Source organism: Hippichthys cyanospilos, chromosome 7 (assembly GCF_059441005.1).
Source record: "Hippichthys cyanospilos isolate Australia breed blue-spotted pipefish chromosome 7, RoL_Hcya_1.0, whole genome shotgun sequence".
Lineage (NCBI taxonomy): Eukaryota > Metazoa > Chordata > Actinopteri > Syngnathiformes > Syngnathidae > Hippichthys > Hippichthys cyanospilos.
In genome coordinates this window covers 21,199,343-21,221,758 of record NC_142375.1, presented here as the reverse complement: position 1 = coordinate 21,221,758, position 22,416 = coordinate 21,199,343, and the positions used below count along the sequence as shown (strand labels likewise).

At 41.5% G+C, this 22,416-nt stretch overlaps 1 protein-coding gene across 2 annotated transcripts in view; it reads right to left on the bottom strand.

Moving 5' to 3' along the window:
* Positions 1 to 22,416, bottom strand: part of cntln (centlein, centrosomal protein) — a 103,221-nt gene that overhangs the window by 13,462 nt on the left and 67,343 nt on the right. For both annotated transcript variants that reach the window (XR_015866163.1, XM_088419660.1), the window contains exons 19-25: positions 21,865 to 22,020; positions 21,376 to 21,473; positions 14,579 to 14,705; positions 13,395 to 13,532; positions 12,261 to 12,446; positions 7,117 to 7,311; positions 580 to 654 (exon numbers count right to left, since the gene is read on the bottom strand). Coding sequence is in view for 1 of the 2 variants with exons in the window: in XM_088419660.1 (XP_088275786.1) it covers positions 580 to 654; positions 7,117 to 7,311; positions 12,261 to 12,446; positions 13,395 to 13,532; positions 14,579 to 14,705; positions 21,376 to 21,473; positions 21,865 to 22,020 (975 nt within the window). In the remaining variant the exon portion in view is untranslated. The remainder of the gene's footprint in view (positions 1 to 579; positions 655 to 7,116; positions 7,312 to 12,260; positions 12,447 to 13,394; positions 13,533 to 14,578; positions 14,706 to 21,375; positions 21,474 to 21,864; positions 22,021 to 22,416) is intronic.

Genomic DNA, 22,416 nt, shown 5'->3' with positions numbered 1-22,416 from the left:
AATGTATTATCTGTTCAAGGTGTCAATTTATGGAATAACTACGAAATAGAACTGAAAATATGTCAATCAATAACATTTTTCCTCATGATATGAACCCATATCATAGTACAATGCGGGTTATCTGCAGTTTTTTTTATCAACCACCAGGGGGCAATCTACCGATTAAAGCAAATGTGTGTTTCTATTTAAGGTGTCAATTTATGGAACAACTATGCAGTAGAACTGAAAAGATGTGATTCAATATTTTTTTCTCATGATTTGAGCCTTGAAGTATTGAATTATGCGAAATGTGTTTACAAGTTCAGTAAAATAATTCATGAATTAAACCAATAAAAAAGGGAGACATTGGAAGACGTTATCAAAGCGTTGGTTTGATTCATAAATTTACACATTCAACAGGTTGATACATTTGCTTTACTGGTGGATTTCCCCCTGGAGGCTGGTAAAAAAAAAAAAAAAAATGCAGAAAAGACACATTGGACTATCAGCCACGGGGCTCAAATCATGAGAAAAAAGTTGTATAGTCCGAAATTTAGTGCATATAATTATATCCAGTATATCCCTTATAATCTGACTAACCTTTTGCTGGAGGATGCGATTGAGATGGTCCAGCCACTCCTGATCGTTGGGAACTCCTGAAAGGCTCTCTGTCCCCTGAAAGACGAGACGCGCCGTTAGCGACAGAAATAGCCCAGACGAAAACTTTCTTCAGAGAGAACGGGCCACTATTTAGCCAAACACGGGCCTCTTCGAAAGATTGGAGGTCCGGACCTTGAGGGGTCTCCCCGGAGACTCGGCGGACGCCAGTGAATGTTTACAGGCTTCGCGTGAAACGAAGCTACAAAGCGGCGGCCTTGTAGCGGCTAATGAACACGGCGAAGAGCGACGGTGCCGCGCGACTCGGACTCCTGGCTTCGGACCAGGTGTTGCCGTTGGGAACGAAGTTGACAAGCCCGGTTCTGTCCGGCTGTGTGCGGCTGACCAAACACTCACGAATCCTGGAAAGCCTGAGCCGACATGCGCATACAAACTTGGCGGGTATTTTGACGGAGAGTTTACAGAATACAGGAACAATCAAAAAATTTAAACCACCCTCTCATTAAAATAACATTAAAAAAATTCTGAATTCCAGATTATGACGAAATTTTGATGGAATTCTGAGGCGTTTTCCAACTTTTGACTTATTGTGTACCAGTGCTTCTCAAATAGTGTAGAGGGACCACTTTTTTGGGGGGGGGGGTTCCTGGGGGGGACACGGATAACCACAGGGAAAAGGCTTTGTTTATATTAAGTGAAGTATAAATGCAATAAAACAAGAATTTTCCTTCCTTTTTTTTCAGGCACTTGGATCCGCTTGGTTATTTTTCTTTCTGTTTGAGACTAAGCTGTAACCCGCTGTAAAAAACAATGAACAGTTATTGAAAGTTGATTTATATTGCATTTTTCTTTTTTTTTATGTTAAAAAGGATATAGGTTTGGGTATATTTATACTATTTTTGTAGATAATAGTCGTATTTGTAGTCAACAGCTAGAGTGGAGGGGGGGCTCGGCAAAATATAATTGAGAAGCACTGCTGTAAATGTATCGTTTAAAAAATATAACGTGCCACATTTTTCGGACTATTAAGAGCAGCCGAAGTCATTTCCAGCGAGAGAGCGCAATCCTTTGCGAGTTTTCTTTTCGCTAATTTCACGTTACTATGGCCCCGCTCTAAATGATTTGTCAATTACTGGTCGTATTTCGTGAAGGCTTTTTAGGGGTTGCACACAAAGTGTAATACAGGGGCTCCTCGAGTTACGACGTGGATTCTTTGTTAAGACGCGGTGTAGACCCGAATTTCGGTGTAAGTCGGAACACCATACAAATAATAACTACAAAATAATAAATAAATAGATTATTGTATATGTACTTTAAGTATCGTATTATTGTTCTGCCCGTTTTTGCCCCCGTTTCGTCGGATAAACCACGTTCTTGCACCGCATTTTATTTATGCAAACGCAAACAGCGCGTCGGCCATTTTTGCCCCGGCGCACGCGCTAGTCATTCTGTTACAAGCCATGCGGACGTGCCCGTGGCCGCCAAGAATGGCAGCGGGGAGGGAGGGTGGATCTAAACCGTCACTTTTATTCCATCAACAAAATACAAAAAACGTAACATCGAACTCGAACGCTTTCTCTTGCACGCAACTTGATCGCTGGTGTTTCACCGTTTTAAGACTGCTTAATAATATCTAATTTCGTTTCCGTGGTGATGCCCAATTGTTCACAGCGCGCGTTCGAACTCTCGAAAGAGCGTAAGTCCAGACCGCCGTAACCCGAGGTATATCACGTTACCACGTTACGGTAAAAAGTAATGCATAATGACATTACTTTTGTAATGCATTACTCCCACCACTGCTTTGTACGCGAACGAAACCGCAACGTGCTGGATTCGTAAACAACAACAAGGTGGAAAATGTGCGGGTTTAAATAACCCGGTTACATGTAGGCCTAAGTGTTTGTGTAACAAACATTTGTATCGGTTTTTTTTTCTTTTTAATTACGTAAAACAGTTGGCAAAAAAAGTTTTGAGTGACGCAAATACACGACGCGTTTCTGTCGGTCGGTCGGAACTCATTTTCAGTTTTACAGATGCGAAAGGAACCGAGTGACTCACTCACACACACACACACACACACACACAGATATAAAGGGTTTAACACTTCTAGTGGATTAAGTGTGTGTTTATCCCTTGGCCTTTTATCAGCTTCCCGGAACCACAGGTGCGATCCTTTGTGATAACGCCGCCGATCGGGCTAATTTGAGCGTGCGCCTAATTAGTGGCTGCTGTTTACGGTAACCGAGAAGAGGGGGGAGTGTGAGAAGGTGGTCTTCAAACATAAAAGGTGTCAGAGGTGATCTACATTCAGAACAATGTACTCATCCTCCGCTCGACAGGCGATTAAAAAGGCCCGGAGCCGCTTGACCCTCGCTGAACTTTTTGCTGCATACGATGAAATGGACACGTTCGCGTGAGCGCCGTGATACATGAGTGGGAGACGAGGGGCACACCCGCTCTATAGGTGCGCTTCTATTGATCTTATGAGCCGCGCACGGGCGTTTCAATCTCACAGGCCGGCTTGGATGTTTGATTTTTATTAGGTATGAAGAGCAATTAATATCACTGAAACTTTCCGTGAGTTTATCGAGTACAACGGCTCGGGGAAAAGATCAATGTTGCAGAAATAGCTCGGCCAACTAAGAGGTATTAATTGAGCGAAGGAGTTGCGCTTGGAGAAGAAGCTGGACATTACGTGAAGCCTACAAGCGCTTGGACCGATAGAACGGCAAAAAGGTGAAGATCCACCACACTGGAGCAGTGCTCCTCAAATGCGGCTGCTAAATTGAGGTGATGAAGTTTATTTAGGAAAAAAAAAAAATCAAATACCGTATTTTCCGCACTATAAGATGCACCGGATTATAAGGCGCACCCTCAATTAATGACATATTTGAAAACGCTTTCCATATATAAGGCGCACCAGATTATAAGGTGCACTCTCAATTAATGACATATTTTAAAACTTTGCCCATATATAAGGCGCACCGGATTATAAGGCGCACCCTCAATTAATGACACATTTGAAAACGTTTTCATTATATAAGGCGCACCAGATTATAAGGTGCACTCTCAATTAATGACATATTTTAAAACGTTGTCCATATATAAGGCGCACCAGATTATAAGGCGCACCCTCAATTAATGACATATTTTAAAACTTTTTCAATCACAATATAAAAATACTCAAAGTAATAACAATAACAACAAATAATAAACTCTCAATAGCATCATAACTCAATGTCAATATGAGCAACCTTGTTAAACTGTAAACACACAATAGAAACAGCTGAAGCTTATTTTATCATTTCATTCCCCATCTATCAATCCCAATCTGAATATTGATCCATATATAAGGCGCACCTGATTATAAGGCGCACCATCAGCTTTTCCAAAAAATTAACTGCACCTTATAGTGCGGAAAATACGATAGATACAAACTTAGGTGCAAATTTGCAACAATGATAAAGTATCTGTTACCATCTCCAATATCAAGTTTGAGATTGCAAATTAGCATCAAATTGAACCCGTCAATATCTTCAAAAAATCTTCAACTGCTTCGCTCAAAGTATTTAACTACTTTTGTTGGACACATATTGCAATGGTATCAGATTGTTCCGTGATTCTATCCAATACTGGTGACGGCATCAAGGTCCAGAAAAGAGCAACTGTCACGAAGCAAGTGCTGAGGCGCTAAGAAGGATTTGGACCCGCGGAGCTTTCATGGGTGATGAGTGGGACATTTTGTTCCCCTTACATCTGCTGGCAAAGGAATGAAATTGGTTTCAAGTGTGAGTAAGTGCAGGGCGAAAAGTCTCTCATCTCCTGATTGAGAGAGAGGAGGACGATGCCTCATGGGACTTGAGGTTGATTGCAACAAGGATTCGCTAATTGATGACACTGTCGGCTGAGAAAAGAGTTGAGCGGCGCGAGGAAGCAGCGGAGAAGAAGAGTTGAAATTTCAAAATGGCGGTTTATAGGAAAACATGGGTGACGGCGTCCCTAGCTTACGTTTTTTTCGCGTAGCCGAGTGGAATGCTAAGTTCTCGTCCCCTTTTTACGGCATTTTCCCCACTTTACAGCATCAACAACAATTACAAAATTCAAACTTGACGGTCAGGCGATGTGCGAGTAGCTGAATACGTCACTCAGATGCTGCTTTGCAATTGGCCGGCGTCACGGCGTTCCTAAGATGGTCTGCCATTGGTCGGCGTCAGTGTCACTAAGATGTCAATATGCTAAAGACTTGATCTCCTGTGAGTGCTTAAAATATCGTATTTATTGTGCATTTTAGTGCTTAAGTTAAACTTCAATTGGTTAGCCATGGCTCCCAAGATTGCTAGTGACGTTAGAGAAGTAAGAAGATGATTACCATGGAAACGAAGCTGGAGATAATCAAGAGGGCGCGCGCATGACCGTAAGTAGCTCAAACCACGTCACTCCAAAGGTAAATACATTTAGATTTTTCAGTTATGTATTTTTTGACTTATTTAATTCTATGAATCTATATTATATATAAGTAGCATTTACTATACTATTTTGTTACTGATTGTGAATATGTATGAACGATTGATGTTTTACCTGGGGTTTTATACACATTAGCTACTACCATCGGTTTCTATTGTCCGCCGTATGACGATTTCGCCTCGCTATTCCAACCCCGGAACGGATTAATTTCGAATGGCGGGGGTCCACCGTACAGAGGTAAATCCAACAACTATCCAAGTCCATGTTTATTTACGAACTTCTTCGGCAAGACGTTGCCTTTCCTAGCTTCACCCTCTGCATACCGCATCAGCAATTTTATTAACCCACAAGTCTTAGTCCAGCCACCACATCTGTCTCACAGTTCTGAAGTTCAGGGTTCGAATCTGTTGTTGCACCGTAGCTCTCACTCAAAGTCTCCAGCTGGTTCACAACCCTAATAAGGACAAGCCCCACCGAAAATACATAGCCTGTCTTCATAAAAGTTTGCTTTGTGTTCATCCATGCCCACGTCTTCTTATCCAACAATAACAACGAGCTCGACCAGGAGCGAAGAACGGCAGCGAGGCGAAACAACAGAAATGAACTGGCGAGTTATTTTCACATGGACGCCAATCGACTGTTTTGACTCCCAGAGGACGGGCTGAGGTTACTGCGTTCATTTAGTCTCCGTCGACAAAGACGATGCCCAAAAGCCATGAGTCGATAGCTCCGTCTTTGCTAAGCCGAAGCTTACGGAAACTTGTTTACAAATGTTACAGTGTGATGAGTTGGAGGTATGCGCGGCGCTGTGGGCATTAGCTAAGACTTGATACAGAACAGCGCCGTCCAGAGCGGCGTCTCTTGTCTTAAAGACACTGTAGGTTTTACACGTTCGGGATTTTGAAGCTAAACAAAACAAAAACTTGATTACGATTATAAATTTGATCAGACGATGAACCCTATCACCTAACCCATGTGCACACACTTTGCAAACTACACACATTGCATTTTTTTCCTCATTTTGTAAGTATGTACAGTATTTTCCGCACTATAAGACGCACCTAAAAGCCTTAATTGTTTTAAAAAGTTGATGGTGCGCCTTATAATCCGGTGAGCCTTATATATGGATCAAAATAAAGATTGGGATTGGTAGATGGGGAATGAACTGATAAAGTAAGCTTTACCTGTTTCTTTTGTGTGTTTACAGTGAGTTATTACTTTGAATATTACTAAAGTTTTAAAATATGTCATTAATTGAGCCTTATAATCCGGTGCGCCTTATATATGGAAAAAGTTTTAAAATACCTCATTAATTGAGGGTGCGCCTTATAGTGCGGAAAAAACGGTAGGTGAAACTAACATCCACAAAAAAAGAAAAATGGAAATACCTCATTAATTGAGGGTGCGCCTTATAATCCGGTGCGCCTTATAGTGCGGAAAAAACGGTAGTTTAAATTTACATCCACAAAAAATGAAAAATGGTCTGTCTTTATAGTCCGTGATAATGACACTTCAAGACATAGCTAATAACTGATCTCTACTGCCGCCTACTGTCTTGAGGTGTCAACAGAATTTTCTGTTTGCTGACATAGTTGACCGCCACTCCATGGTATGTTGCAGAAATCGCAGGAAATCCTATTAAAATGCATCTAAAAAATTGTAATGATAATGGTTTTATATGGTCCAAAATTTGGATAATGAATATTTTTGCACACAAAATCTCGCACGTCCAGCTGCAATCGTATAAAAATTCACAATTTTACACGTTTTAATCATCTGCTGGAAATTTCAACGACGAAAAGTGAAAATCACACTAGAGCAGTGTGCACTCGCCTCATACTGCTTATAACGTTAACACCTAAAACATGAAAACAGAACAACTATACGTTGTAGTGTAGCCGTACGTCAAGATGGTCTTTGCATGTGTGTTTTTTAATTTTTCCCCAAAACACGGTGTGTCTTTCCCCCCTTTACGTGATCTGAAGACTAGTTTATTTGTGTCACCGTTTTCCAGTATGAAATAACGCCCAACGTCCCGCCGCCCCTCAACCTCACCCGCTCGGGGTCCATGATGTCGGCCAGATCGTTCTCGGACATATCGAGGATGGAGGCGGCGACGGACTTGGCTTTGATCATGGATTTAGCCGACGGGCCGCCCTCGGTGACGGCGTCGGCCCGCCTCGACCGCCTCCTCTTCATCAGCTGCTGCTTGACCTCGCGTACGTCTAACAGCATTTCACCGGCCAGGGCCTGCGGGGGGGAGGAGGATTACGAGCCAGGAGAAAAATGACGAAACGGAGCCGGGGAAGAAGTGCGAGGGACGGCCGTCGCCCCGGCAGATGAATAAATGAAATTGATCAAGCATGCGCCAGAGCGGCTTAATACATTATGGAGGAATATTGAGTTTGACACACTCAGATTCTCTCCGGTTTTTGCCGCGCGCTCCCTTGAAGGAATGCGGTCCTGAGGGCGCCCCGTCGATTGAAAAAGCCGCGGGAACGAGGCTTTGATATGGAATGCACCTCGAGTTTTGGCTAAAATCTCCACAGACGGCGAATCATTCATCAGAGGCAGAAGAGGCGGAGGGGGGCTCGTGAAAGATACGGCCATTCATTTATTTATTTGCTTTCCGAAGGTCTCGCGGCGCAACGGGGCAGCATAACACGGTTAATAATTAAGCTTGCGAGGGGCCGCTGGAAAATGGTGCCCGGGTGGATGGCAAAGCGAGGCGAGCCCAGGCCCAGGCCCGGGACGGCGCGGCTGCCGGGGCGCTAAACGCGAGCGTGTACGCTAAATACGGAGAGACAATTAAATGTTAAAACTGCCACTGTACACGGGCAAGTCAATAAAGCAAACTCCCCTTTGCTTCATTTTCAGCTTATTGATCGAGGCAATAATCTTCCGTATCATTCCCCTGCAAGTCTGCCGAAAAGCTGACCTTGGAATAGACGGTCGGACGAGGGGAGCTGGGGATGGCTCCCGCTCTCGTTGCGCGCAAACAAATAAACAAAAAGAAGTGTGCAACTTGCTCTCGGAGCAAGGGACGGCAGAAAAAAATAAATAAACGTACGAGCGCAAAGGTTTGATGAAGATTTTTCAAGCGCGCCAGCATCTATTGCTCTGGTAGTTGTACACCGGTGGCGTTAATAAAGCCGCGGTGAAGTTTTGTTTCGTTTGTTAGCGGGAACCGTGATACGATCGGAGTCGTGATAGGATGTGGTTTCAAGGGAGACCGAACTTAGATTACTTTCAACGGTAAAAAGCTAAAAGTTTATGTACAATGCGTACTTTCAAAAACGCATTTTGCGACTGGCTGTCTCACAAAAACCACGTGACGTTTGGGCTGAAACTACGAAATCACTTTAAAACGGATTAAACTATGGATACTTCCATTAAATAATCAAATAATCACACCTGCAAAAACAAAACATTAAAATCAAGCTTATTTATTTATACAATCAACCTAATGTGAGTGGGAGTGGATATAATTACGCTAGTGATTATGCTAAGCTAAATACAAAGTGAATGGATATGCTTATGCTAACTGGTTAGCAATCACATATCATTCAGTGCCATGGATGGGAATTTTCAGCTTTTAAAATAGTAATAACAATAATAAATAATAAAATTCTGGTCAAATATGATTTCTTTTATGGAGAAGAGCAGACACCCTTGACTAATGCTGACCTAAAATAAGCCAATTGAGCACTGTAGTGCTAACTGTGAACATTGAATGGCAGTGTTTCCACACTTACAACACAGCTATTACATATATTTTAACTGAAGAATGGAAGTCAATCTCTCATATGGCAGATTTTTTTTTAGTCGACTTACCCAACACGGTCAACTTTTCCCCCCCAGCCCTGTTGGTCTAAGTACTGTAAAATGCCCAGCAGAGATAAATCAAGACATGAAATATACATAAAGTGCACTGACAGGTCAAACATTTAAAATTTCAGCCTCTACGGTCTGCATTTTATACCGCGCTATTTCAACTGAATCGTTCAGCTGTAAATGTAAACATTTTCCACAACGGCGACACTACACAATAATCTGATTACGTTTGACCTTCCGTCGCAAGCCGAATACGCCCGACCCATAACCGTCGTCCGTTTGATCCGATAAACGACTGCTGCTCGAGCTGCTTTCGGCGATAAAAGCGCGTTTACCCTTAAGGAATACCTAGCTCGTTAGCTAACGGCCACAGATCCTGTTCTTTTATTTACGGCCTAATAGATATTCACTGTCACTATTCGGGGGTTACATTTAATTGACCTAAACCCTGCATGTGGAATAATCCGGAAAGGAGATTAGGAAGGGAATTCTTCGGGAGGAACGACTGAACGCGCGCGCTCTCACGCGGTCGGCGTTGTACGCGTGCGCTCGAGTCTGCGTGTTTGTTGCGAACTCCTAACCGCGCTGGCAGCACAATCGCTATAGCCAGAGGGCCAATTTAGACGAGGCGAGGATTAAGGCATAGCGATGGGGATCAAACGAGCGGCTAAAAAGACATCTTGGATAATAACTGGCTCCTTCTCCACCTTTTTTCGCACACGCGAGGGCACAAAAGACCGTTCGTGAGCAGAGCGAACGACGCGGGGAAGAAAATCACCTACGTTGGTTTATCGTCGGAAAACGAAGAGGGTTAGACGGATAAATTCTTTGACTGCGGTGCGAAACTTGGCCACCGCATACAGGCGACTTGATTTTTTCGCAGTTTTGACAGCCCGAGGCCGGCGCGGGGGCCAAAAGGGCCCGCTGGCCCGGAATAAGAAAAAAAATCTACAGGCTGACAAAGACACCAAGACAACACATATATACACACGCACATGCACAGCCCCTCCAGTGGTGATCAATACACGACAAGAGTAAATCTCCTCCGGACGTTAGGCAGGCCAATCAAAGGGCTGGCTGTTCTTATAGGGGATCACAAGAGCCAGGGGCAGACAAACAATGATGTGAATCCTCCGCACAACAACAACAACAACGCCGAGCGAGGCCCCACCCCGCCGCAGGTTATGGGAAAACGGACGCATCGACTGGATATCAATACAGCTTCTCTTGTGTGAATTAAAATAATGTGCCTTTTGTTTATGGGAGGTATGTATCATATATCGCATGGGGGGGGGGAAGGTTCTTAGCGTGTGGCAATTGTGATAACGGGAGAAGAGAAAAACAGAAATTATTTAGAAAATTTAACTAAAGGGGATTGGGGTAAAAAAAACAAAACAAAATGGCAGCACTCTCAAGTTTATTCTCAGTCAGACTTCTGACTTTAAAGTGAAAATTCTCACTTTAACCCTTGTGGACACACTTTCCAAAATAAACATATTGCATTTTTATCCTGATTTTGTAAATGCCTTTAAAGGCGTAATAATTAAAGTTAATGATGAATATTTTTTCGTCTTCAATCACTCAAATTCTTCAATGGCATCAGTTCTATCCATACATATGTACTGTCTAGCATGTGACGTGATGATGACACTTGAAGACATAGCCATTGACTGGTCTCTACCGCCACCTACTGTCTTGAGGTGAAACACAAGTCAGCAAAGATTTTTTTGTTTGCTGACAAAGTTTGACCGCAGCTCAACGGAATGTTGCAAAAATCGCAGGAAAATCAATGTCATAAATCCTATTAAAATGCATCTCAAAAATTGAGAATGGTTTTATATGGTCCAAAATTTGGACAATGATTATTTTAGTACACAAAATCTCACATGTCCAACTGTACCTATATAAAAATGTCAAAACCATTGCATTTTGAAATGTTAAATGTTTTATTCATCTGCTGGAAATTTCAGCTCCCTTGGTTTTTTTCCCCATCGATTCTTTTATGATACCATTAAAAAATTAAAGAAATTTCCATAATTTGTACCATCGTGCCACAAGAGTTAAAATCCGACTTTATACCGAGAAGAAAAAAAAATTCAAAGAATGAATGAAGAATCTGAATTCACTTTCATTATTCCCACATCATAGTAGTCAGAATTCTGTCAATGTGAGAGTTCTGACTTTGAGTTAAAAATTCGATCAGAACTTATGTCACTTACTTCTCCCTTTTAGAATCGTCTTTTCCGAAATCCTTAAATTGGAAATCTCACTTTAAAAAAGCTTTAACGTGACAATCCTGAGAATAAAGTTGGATTTCTCACATTAGTCACAATTCTGGTTTTATTCACAGAATTGCCACTTCAGAGTAAAGGCAGGATTCTGACTAGTTCGAATTCTGACTTTATTTTCAGGATTTCCACTTCAGAGTCAGAATTGTGACTTTATTCTGCACAACAAAAGAAGAAAAAAAAATAGTATGGAAGAGGTATGGGCAGGGAAGAAGAGCATTTTGAGGGAAGTTCTCACCTTTTACCTTTTCAGTCAGAATTCGGATTACCTTATTTGGTCGACTTTTTTCCCCCCAGTCTAGCTGGCAGCGATAAACCGCTGACAGAACCTGACATTCACTTGCTTTTTTTTTTTTTTTTTAAACTGTATTCTTTAACACGAGGCCTTTAATAGGTCTACCACGGAAAAAAAGATCCCGTAATAGAGACTGCGCATTTACTGGCAATGCTAGAAAAGTTCTGAGTTGTTACCTCGTATCCCAACGATTGGCACAGTGAGAAAAAAAACCAACACTATACTTCATGACAATAATTCCGTATTATCTGAAACCGGTTGCAAAATATTGACCTGCGATAAGATGAACCGCACTTTTTCCGTGGCGCTAAATAAAAATGCGAGTCGGAGCGAAAGTAATGCAAGCGCTTGGGAAAAAATAGAGAGGAGATAAACCGCGCTCTTATCCGGCCAAAATCCGAAGGGCGATGGCAAAGCGCCACCAAAGTCGGCGTTTGATTTATGCATGTGCCGAAACGGACCGGACTATCTCTGCCTGGCCTCTTCCTTCTTTGACAGACAGCTGTCAGCGGAAGTGAGCTGCGGGACGCTCTTTATCGCCTCGGCTTGGATTTGCCCCATACGTAAACACACCGGCAGATGATGGATGGCGTCTCCCGGCCAATCCCCCCCCCCAAACGCTCATTCATCTACCCGCGATGGCCTTTATCTCTTTATACCCACGAAAAACACGCATAATGACATCAATCTATTTTTTTTCCCCGCCGGCCGGCGACGGTGATTTAAGAGCAGTTAGCGGATTGAACGGCGCGCCCCCGCCGGCTTTTGATCAAGCGGAGCACCTTGATGAAAGAGCGAAGCTGCTCCAGCTGGGAGGAGGCCTGGCCGAGCTGCCTCTGAAGCCCGTCCAACGCTCGGGAACGCTGCCGGGTCAGCCGCTCCGTTTGCTCGGTGGCGCTCCGCTCCAGGGCCGCCAAGGCACGCTCGCCGGCTCCCACGCGAGCCTGCAGGGCTTGAATCCGCTGCTCCTGCACGGAGATGGTCAGCAACGTTCATAAAAAAAATACAAAAATCGGACCAGTGGATCAATCCGAAACACCCAAAGTATGCGGATCCTTCGGAATGACCTGGATTTCTGTGGACGGCGGTCAGAAAATGCATTTTGATCTTCGTATCGGATAACAAACTCGGTCTGCTCGGACGCACGAAAAGCTACAGATCTTTCCCTATTGTCAGAGAACGCAACGTGTAAATAACATGTAAATAACATGTAAATAACACGCCTTATTTACATCGGTGATTCTCAACATTTTTTCAGTGATGTAAAAAATAAAAAATAGAACAAGCCAAAAGTGTCTGATTTATTAAACTTCATTTGCTTCCACAAAAAATAATCAACGCTGTTGAAATGCAGCTAATTACTGATTCAGTGTTTTTAAGACATAGCTAAGAACTGATCTTTACCGCCACCTACTGTCTTGAGGTGACAACACAAGTCAACAAAAGATTTTAAGTTTGCTGACATAGTTTGATGCCGCTCAAGGGATTGTTGCAAAAATGGCAGGAAAATCAATTGTCATTAATCCTAATAAGATGCATCTCAAAAATTTTAATTATACTGGTTTTATATGGTCCAAAGTTTGGACAATGGTTATTTCCGTACACAAAATCTCGCACGTCCAGCTGCAATCACATAGAAATGTCAGATTCGTTGCATTTTAAAATATTACATTTTTTAATCATCTGCTGAAAATTTCAGCTCACTAAAGTTTTTTTTCCCCAATGATTCTTTTATGATCTCATCAAAAACATCGACGAATTGCCATGATTTGTAAGATGATGTCAAAATGATTGCGCACGCATAAGCATCAGCCACCACTAGGTGGTGAACAAAAACAAGCAACGGAGGTTTAAGTCAAGAGGGTCTTTGCATATGTTTTACTAATACAATAATAATAAAAGTATAATCGTCAAACCTTTATTTCCAGGTCCTCCTTGAGTTTAGCGCAGGAAGCCTCATGCTGTGTTTTCTCTGTGGTTGCAACGTTCATTCTCCTCTTGAGCGATTCAATGAAGGACTTTCGATTGGAGGCCTCCTCTGATAAACACTTGACCTGTGAGTTTTATTTTTTTTTCAAAGCAGATACAATAAATGATACTGCAGATAAGAACCATGCTATACATATATACAAAAGTTATACACACAGCGTGTAAAAAAAATGGCTGCCGCTTGCAAGCTAGACTTCAGGCACTGCTGTTTAGCTTCATGAAATTAGCGAGCAAATGACACCGTGCCAGAGCGGTCGGTTCTAATCTGATATTCTCTTAGTGTGGAAGACATGGGATGACTCATGCAAGCGCAACGCCATCCGCTGGAACGCGCATATCAGTCAGGTAAATGACATCATCATTGCTGCATTTGGCTGCCGATCAACTGTGTGCTCACAGCGCAGCCATCTGCATTTTCCATCCGGGAATAGCGGGAAAAAAACAAAACAATTTTAGTACATACTGTATAATGGTGCTTTTGCATATTTATATGTAACTGGAACCAACTAACTGTCATTGTTTGCTGGAAAAACAGAGAAATTTAGGACCTTTGACCAAAATGTTCAGGAAGCCTTAAATGCAACATTTCTTTATCTCGGGGGCACGCGTGACCACAGGGAAAAAAGCTTTATTTTTGCAATGTTTACTTGCAATTGAATTCAAATAACCATTGGCATTTTGCTTCATCCAATTTGATGCACTTGGTTATTATTTTTTTCAGTTTCAGACTAAGCTGTAATCTGTATAAACACTGTAGTTACAGTTGTTGAACGTTAATTTAAACCTCTTTTTTGGAAATAGATTCAGTTTTTTAACTGAATAACAAACATGTAATTTACATATATGAATGCAAGAAATTACGAAGGGAATTTGAAGATTTGTGATGTCATTTTCAGTCGACGTCAAATAGCAAAATGCCCGCCCCAGTGAGATGTAGAAAAACGGGTGGAATTTTCAACTTAATTCATATTCCACAAACACAATATTAATCAGAATATCGTGTTTAGCCTAGTGGAGATGCATAGAACACATTATTGTGATTTTTTTTTTTTTTTTGGACTAGACTTCTCCTTTGACGCCACTGTGTGCTTTTGCGATTGATTTCGAGCACCTTCTTCTCCAGCTCCTCCACCTGCCCACGGTAACTTTTCTCCGTCTCCTGCAAAACCTTGAGCCTGGTCTTCAAGTCCTCCACTAGCTGCCTCTTCATGGTCACGTCTCGCTCGGCGTGGCTCACTCTGGACACATATTTCATTCAAATTTACATTTCTGAATATAATATAATATAATATAATATAATATAATATAATATAATATAATATAATATAATATAATATAATATAATATAATATAATATAATATAATATAATACAATACAATACAATACAATACAATACAATACAATACAATACAATATACCGTATTTTCTGCAATATAAGGCGCACCTAAAAGCCTTAATTTTTTAAAAAAGCTGATGGTGCGCCTTATAATCAGGTGCGCCTTATATATGGATCAATATTGACATTGGGATTCGTAGATTGATAAAGTAAGCTTTAACTGTTTCTTTTGTGTGTTTACGGTGAGTTATTATTGTTATTACTTTGAGTATTACTATATTGCGATTAAAAAAGCTTTAAAATATGTCATTAATTGAGGGTGCGCCTTATAGTGCGGAAAATACAGTAATATAATATAATATAATATAATATAATATAATATAATATAATATAAGATAATATAATATGATATGATATGATATATGATATGATATGATATGATATAATATAATATAATGTGTTAAAAAAATAAATACTAAAAGGCTCGAAGGCCTAAACACACAAAAGATACGTGAAAATACGTCTTTGGGATCGAACGGGTTAACGATGTTATCTCCAGCAGCAAAACACTTTCGTCACATTGTCGCCCGCGCCGGCGTCCCCGAGCCGCTCAGCAAGCGTGACAGCTCATTATGACAACTAAATACGGCGCTACGGTGAGGTGCCCAATTGAAGATGCATCCCAACAGACGCATACTAAATGAAAGGCGGCGTGGAGGAAGAGGAACGCCACCCTTCCATCTTATTGACAAACAGCTTTTTGAATCGGCGCTGACACCGCCTGGCGGACGCTAATCAATGAACGTAAACGTTTAAATTACGATCGGAAGAGCGCGGACCGGAATGCGGCAGCGGGAGGTCTTAGAACGGATGACGGGAAATATTTGGATGCTGACAATAATCCCCTTCAGACGCGTCGGGCACCAGCTGTTTCATTCAGACGAAATGCGTCTCATGTCGCTTTCCATTTCCGTTAGCGGCCTTAAGTGACATGTTTGATTTTTCAGCATTCCGGTACGGTGTAGCAAGTAAGCTAGCGGGGAAATAATGATTCAATTAAAATTTACGTCTATCACTATATTGCGCCACCGGGGGTGCGAGTACCCCAAGGGTAAACCCTTGCGCAGTATTTTGACTATTTCCGGGTCATTTTTTTCCACGTGAATCCACTTTTATTATTTTAACCGAGGGATGGCACGCTCCTGGTGGTGTGATAATAAAGTGGTCTCGTGCCACGTTGGACTTTGACGATGTCGCATCTGGGTGAAATTTCAGCTCCCTTGTCTTCTTTCAATGCTTTCCCTTTGATAATTTTATTTGATTTCCTTTGATGTTTGCTTTGATCTGTTCCCATTGTTGGGCTGCTCGGGCGTATAGCATAAATTAGCCACTAGCTAGCGGCGCTCGAGTACTCCATATAGGCTGGCGTGACAAAATGTACTTGACTTTGCGCACTTTGATGACGACAGCTTGACATATTTGTCGTTCCTACTGATGACATTAGAACAAAGAATGCTTTCTTAAATGTGCTGTTTTAACTGAAAAAATGTTGTCTTTTAACCGAAAATCAATGAGAGAAATGGTGGAGCATTTAAGTAGCAAAACGTTGATTGTGAAAAACATCTCAAATTTGGTCATTAATAAAGTTTTTCAACATTTTTCATTTTAATTTTATTTACAAATAGTGAATATTTGTTTCAAATTCCAGGAAGGCTATCGCAGATAGCTGCGGCCTAAACATTTTGCTTTTCAAATTGAGAATAAATGAACTGGAAAATGAAGAAGCTCATTGCTAAATTATGTTTTAGGCAAAACTTTGCATGCCTTTATTTTGTTAAGTTTTATCCAGAAGCCCATTATCATTAGTGCCACTATTCTCTCGGAGATTAGGTTAGCGAGGGGGGAATTTATACATTATATCTATTTAGTTATTTTTAATTCAAAACCGCTTTGTGTTGCATCGTTGTAAAAAAAGGTGCAAAACCAAAGTTACGGACGGCAGGACTTCGTCAATCGGAAACTCCAAAATCGCATCGCTGAGTAGACAATGTGCAACAACGATGTTTTCAAAAAACGGGCAAAAAAAAAAATCCCATCCTCTCCTTTTGCCAGCGCGATTTGTCTCAAAATACCGATCTGAATTAGCCGAGTAGCGTTCCGTTTTAAACGGGCTCAGCATGCGTTCAAGTTTTGAAGCCGTTTACCCGTTTGGGGGATCGGAGCAAACGGAATAAGGATGCCCCCCCCCCCCCCCCCCGACACCGGCCGCGACTCGTATTTTAAAACCAAACACGCGATGCGACGCTTGAGCAAACGCCGGGTGGTAAGTAAATGTCCCCGTCTCCCAGCGGCTGAATAAATGTGAGCTTGCTTGTCCTATTGGAGTGGCGTTCAATTAAATAAGAGCGGCGTCTGGCCCCGGGACTTTTTTGGTGGGGGGGGGGGGGTGAGGTGGAAACGGAACGCCTCCCCCCCTCCCTCCCCTACGGATTTGGCCATTAATGAGAAAAGCCATATTGAACCTTTCGGATGACTGTCTGGTGTTGACTTAAAGATGAAGAGCGGCAATAAGGGCCCCCGCCAAGGCTCCGCCCGCCCCTCCGCTAATGGCAATTAGATGGACAACATTTATTTTATATGTTCCCTTCTTGCGCGGCCCCAAAAAGAATAGGCGATGAAAAAGAATGAGGGATATATACGGCGCCCGGTCTCCGGTGTGTGATCTGTATTTATGAGCGTTAGCAGACGGCTGTGATCACTCGCCGCGTTTGTTCCCTTTGTTCCGCCGCTTGTTGCGGCAATATTGTTCATCAAACATGCGCGCATTGTAATGATAACAGCGATAACGCGCGCGCGCTTTTCCCGATCCGTGTTGCGAGCGGCGCGGACACTTGATAGACAACGGGGCCGAGAGATGAAAGCGGAAGCTTCATAAATAAAGCAGCGCCGCGGCGCCGGATATTGACCGAGGACATGGCGGCGTACTTTGAAATTCTTCTATTTTTTTTTTTGGCGCGCCTTTTTTCTTTAAGGCGAAGCGGCGCGGGTCCCCGCGTGCGCTCTGAGATGTATATTTCAGAGGTGTCTAGACATGGTCTTTCATTCCGAGAAGAAGGGTCCCAACATGGAGGCAAACGGAGCGGCGGGCTACAAAATGTGCGCGCGCGTGCTTTTTTTTTTTTTTGCGCGTGTGTGAAGCTGTCGCGGAAAAGTGAGCGCAGGGGGGTGTTTGGCGCTGTGATCCGCCCGGCGCTTTGGTGGCACACAAACACAACACGTCCACCGTGATTGTACACATGCCCCGGATGCATTATTGAGGGGCGGCGGGGGCACGCCGCGCGGCATGCCTGACAAAGAGGAAGGAAGCGAAACGGCGGGGAGGAAGAAATGCCCTTTGTAGGGCCCGGAGAGAGGAAACCTTAGAGCGCCGCGATGATACGCTGGAAGCTAAGTCTCGGGGTTCGAAATTTCGCTGGCAACAGGAGCTGTGTTCCCCCCCCCCCCCCCCAAAAAAAAATATCGAATTTCAATCGCGATCACGATATTGGGTGATTAATTAAGCTGATCCTCGGCGATATTCATATTTAAAAAGTCAAGCACTTTTTAAAAAAAATTACAAGTCAAATCAAGCACTTTTACATGCTACCACCAGGGGGTATTGTTTCCCGACTGAAAAATCCAATTTACACTCTGCAATTGAAAAATCCAATTTACACTCTGCAATTAAGTTAGCTGTGTTGGCCTGTGTGCCAAGTTTTTGCCATGCCTTTGACAGAACTGATTTCAATTATTATTTACTTTATTTGTTTTGGTTTAATTATTATTTGTAAGTATCAAGCCTTGAAGCCCTGTTTATGTACTGCTTGTTTAAAAAAAAGGGCAATAAATAGACATGCTGATGAATAACATGATGAATAATCGTGACGAATAATCGTGATTTCAGTAGTGACCAAAATAATCATTTTGGAAATAATCGTGCAGCCTTAGTAGACATGGATATTACAGAATTTGTAACCAGACTGGAAGGAAATCTGACAATATGTTCACTCTCCTCGTGTGAAAAAGTCTTTTGTCTTCTTTCTGATTTGTTGCTTTATAAATGTTCGAGATTGCCTGAACCATTAATATACACATATATATATATATATATATATATATATATATATATATATATATATATATATATATATATATATATATATATATATATATATTCGGTTATTTTTTGAGAAAAATAAAGGCTTTTATGTGCCTTATGATATGAAAAATATGGTAAATTCACCCCCCCCAAAAAATAGGGATGGACGAGTACTGGTATCGGGTCAATACTTTACTTAAGTTTTTTCATCCCCTCTTTACGCCATTTTTCCCGCTTTACGACATCAGCAACAATTACAAAATTCAAACTTGGCGGTTATATATAAGCAGCACTTACCATACTATTTTGTTCGTAATTTTGAATATGTATATAACATGTTGACGTTTTTACCTGGGCTTTTATACGAATTAGCTAATTAGCATAGGTTTCTATTGCCTGCCATACGATTTCGCTTTACGAAACGGATAAATTAGCGGGGGTCCGCTGTGCATGTACTGGTATCTATCTGAAAAAAAGTGGTATTGAACAACCATCATCAGGGGTATGCTTCGTTATATTTGCATGAAAAGTCCCTAAAATGAAGACTGCCTGTTTCGTTAGCTGCATGCATGACAGTTAACGTTCAAATCATTTCCCAGAGCATTTACAATCTTTGTTTTGATCCAAACCGGAGTGCGTCCATCCTCTGAAGTTTCACTTCGATGACAACTGTGAATGGATTACAGCGATACATAAAAAAAGCGCGTGTATTGTGTCGAGTGCCACAGCGCGTGTGTGTGTGTGTGTGTGTGTGTGCGCGCGCGCGCGCCATCTAACTCATTAGGGCTCGGGGCCCACAGGCAAAGAGTGATGCTGCGTGGGTTTTAGTGTCACGGGCCAAAACGGCGCCTCCTGCGGCACGCAATCGATCGATGCGCCGCTTTGATCAGCACTCCGCATCAGCTAGCCACATAAACAACAGCCGTGCCACATGACACACACGCAGGCGCCGATTCCTTCAGCCGCTTGGATTCTCTCGGCGCGAACGTTGACACCCGTGCGGTCACAGTAAACAAAAGCATAAACAATGCAAATGTTTCGCGTCGTCGCTAGAAACTTCATAAAACAACAAATCCTTTCATTTGAATTGTTTTTATCCATCTCAGGGGCGCGATCATTTTCTGACTTGCTCAGCTAATGGCCAATCGCAGCTCGGCTTGTGAATGTCACATGACCAAACGAATAAAACAGGTGAGAGACGTTAATGGTCTTTCTGAAGATAAAATTGGACTTTTTCACTTAATTTCACTGATTGCGGTTATTTTAGTGCAGTGCTTTTCAATTATATTTGGCCAAGAAAGAAAGATGTATTAGTATTTTAAATGGCATGCATATTCCATAATTTATTGTAAGCATATTAAAAATATGAGTATTTATTTAAAAAATTAACAACACATTTTTTTGCAATTTGTTTATTTGGATTTATTATTATTGGACATGTTATTATTGTTTCATTACTATTATACATGATTATTACTGTTATTATAGCTATTTTTTATGTTTTTTTTTATTATTATTAATATTATGTCTTAATAATATGATTGAGTAATATATCTGTTTTTCCAGATGTTTGTTTATGATTGATTTAAACATTATTATTATTATTATTATTGATATGAGTAACGATATCAGTACATTAATTTCAACTGCTTATCCACGCGAAAGTAGCAGGTGTGCGATAACCTATATTATTTATTAATAAAATTATAAAATATTATTATTATAGCTACTTGTTTATTATAGATCTAAAAATATTATGATTCTGATCATCATCATTGTTAATATGTATTAACAATACAACTTATTAACAATGTTAATAAGTTATTAACATTGTTATTATTGATTTAATAATGAATCTAATTGCATGTGTTTCTTCTGCAAATATATTAAGAATAATTAAGAGTTTATGAACTCATTCCTTGCCAGTGACGACTATAGACGTCAAATTCGAACTGCAAAGCTATACAAGTCACAAATGCGTATTAAATTTGCTGCCAGTGACTGAGTTATAATAAAAGTCCTAAAATGAACGATTTATTAAAAAAACAAGCTTTTTTTTGCATAACTTTAAAAAAAAACATCTTTCATCATAACATACAGGATAATCCTGTATGTATTTGTATTGTATCAGGAATTAGATTTACCTGTACAGTGTGACAAATTAACACTTGCTTAATTGCTTTACTTGATATTGCTCATGAATTTGTGTGATTTATTTTTATTAATTTTTTTGTCATGAGTGAAGGCGCATGTGCTTCTGTGCTGCCACATGGTGGAATCAAACACTGCAGATGAGAGCAGAGGCCCATGCGCGGCGAGATGGAGAGACAAAGAGGGAAAGGGGGGATGGAGGCGGGGGGGGGGGTGATGATATGATGCGGGAGAAACAATTGAGAGCAAGAAAAGAAAAAAGACGAAGCAAACATGACTAACTTGTCGTGCAGATGGCGGAGCTCGTCCTCTTTCTGGCGCACTTGGCCTCGCAGGGCTTTGTTAGCCGCCACCTGCCTCGTGACCTCCGCGCTTGTATTCTGGTGGGGGGAGGGGAGTGCGTGAGTTAATGTGAAGATGGGGGGGGGGGCACGCGACACGGCTGATGACAGGTCAGCTGCAGCATGCCTTCTCATTATAGTTGGGGGGGGGTGCTAAAAGAGGTTAAGAGGAAAGCTTAGTTTTCAAATTGGATGAGATAAAGCGGGGAAACAGTCAAAATAATGGAAACCATTCATTTTCTATTAATTTGGTCGAGCACTTGCAGATCTTTCGTTAACCCCCCACATCCCCCCCAAAAATTTAATACTCTTTCTATAACAATACAAAAAAAAAATAGGGTGAACAATGAATCAAATTTAACATCACAACATAGTAGGGCTGCACATTTACGGCCAAAATAAGAATCACTATTAATATGATCGAACTGACCTTGACTTTGGCTTGCAGTTGTTTGACCTCGGCCTCCAGGGCTTGGCAGGAGCACTCAACTGTTGGACGGGGGAACGTACTTTGCCTCCACTGCTCCAGCTCCATCTCCAAAACCTTCTTCTGCTGCTCCAGACCACCCAGCTCGGATGTCAGCTTCTACAGGAAAACAGGAAATAACATCAAGATGTCAAATTTTATATATATACCCCATATTTTCCACACTATAAGGTGCACTGGATTATAGGGCGCACCCTCAATTAATGACAAATTTTAAAACGTTTTCAATCACAATATAGTAACACTCAAAGTAAGAAGAATAATACCTCAAATAATAACTCTCACTAGCTTAAGTCAATGTCAATATGAGCAACCTTGTTCAACTGTAAACACACAAAAGAAACAGGTAAAGCTTACTTGATCAGTTCATTTCCCATCTACCAATCCCAATCTCAATATTGATCCATATATAAGGCACACCTGATTATAGGCCGCACCATCAGCCTTTTAAAATTTTTTAGGCTTTTAGGTGCACCTTATAGTGCAGAAAATACG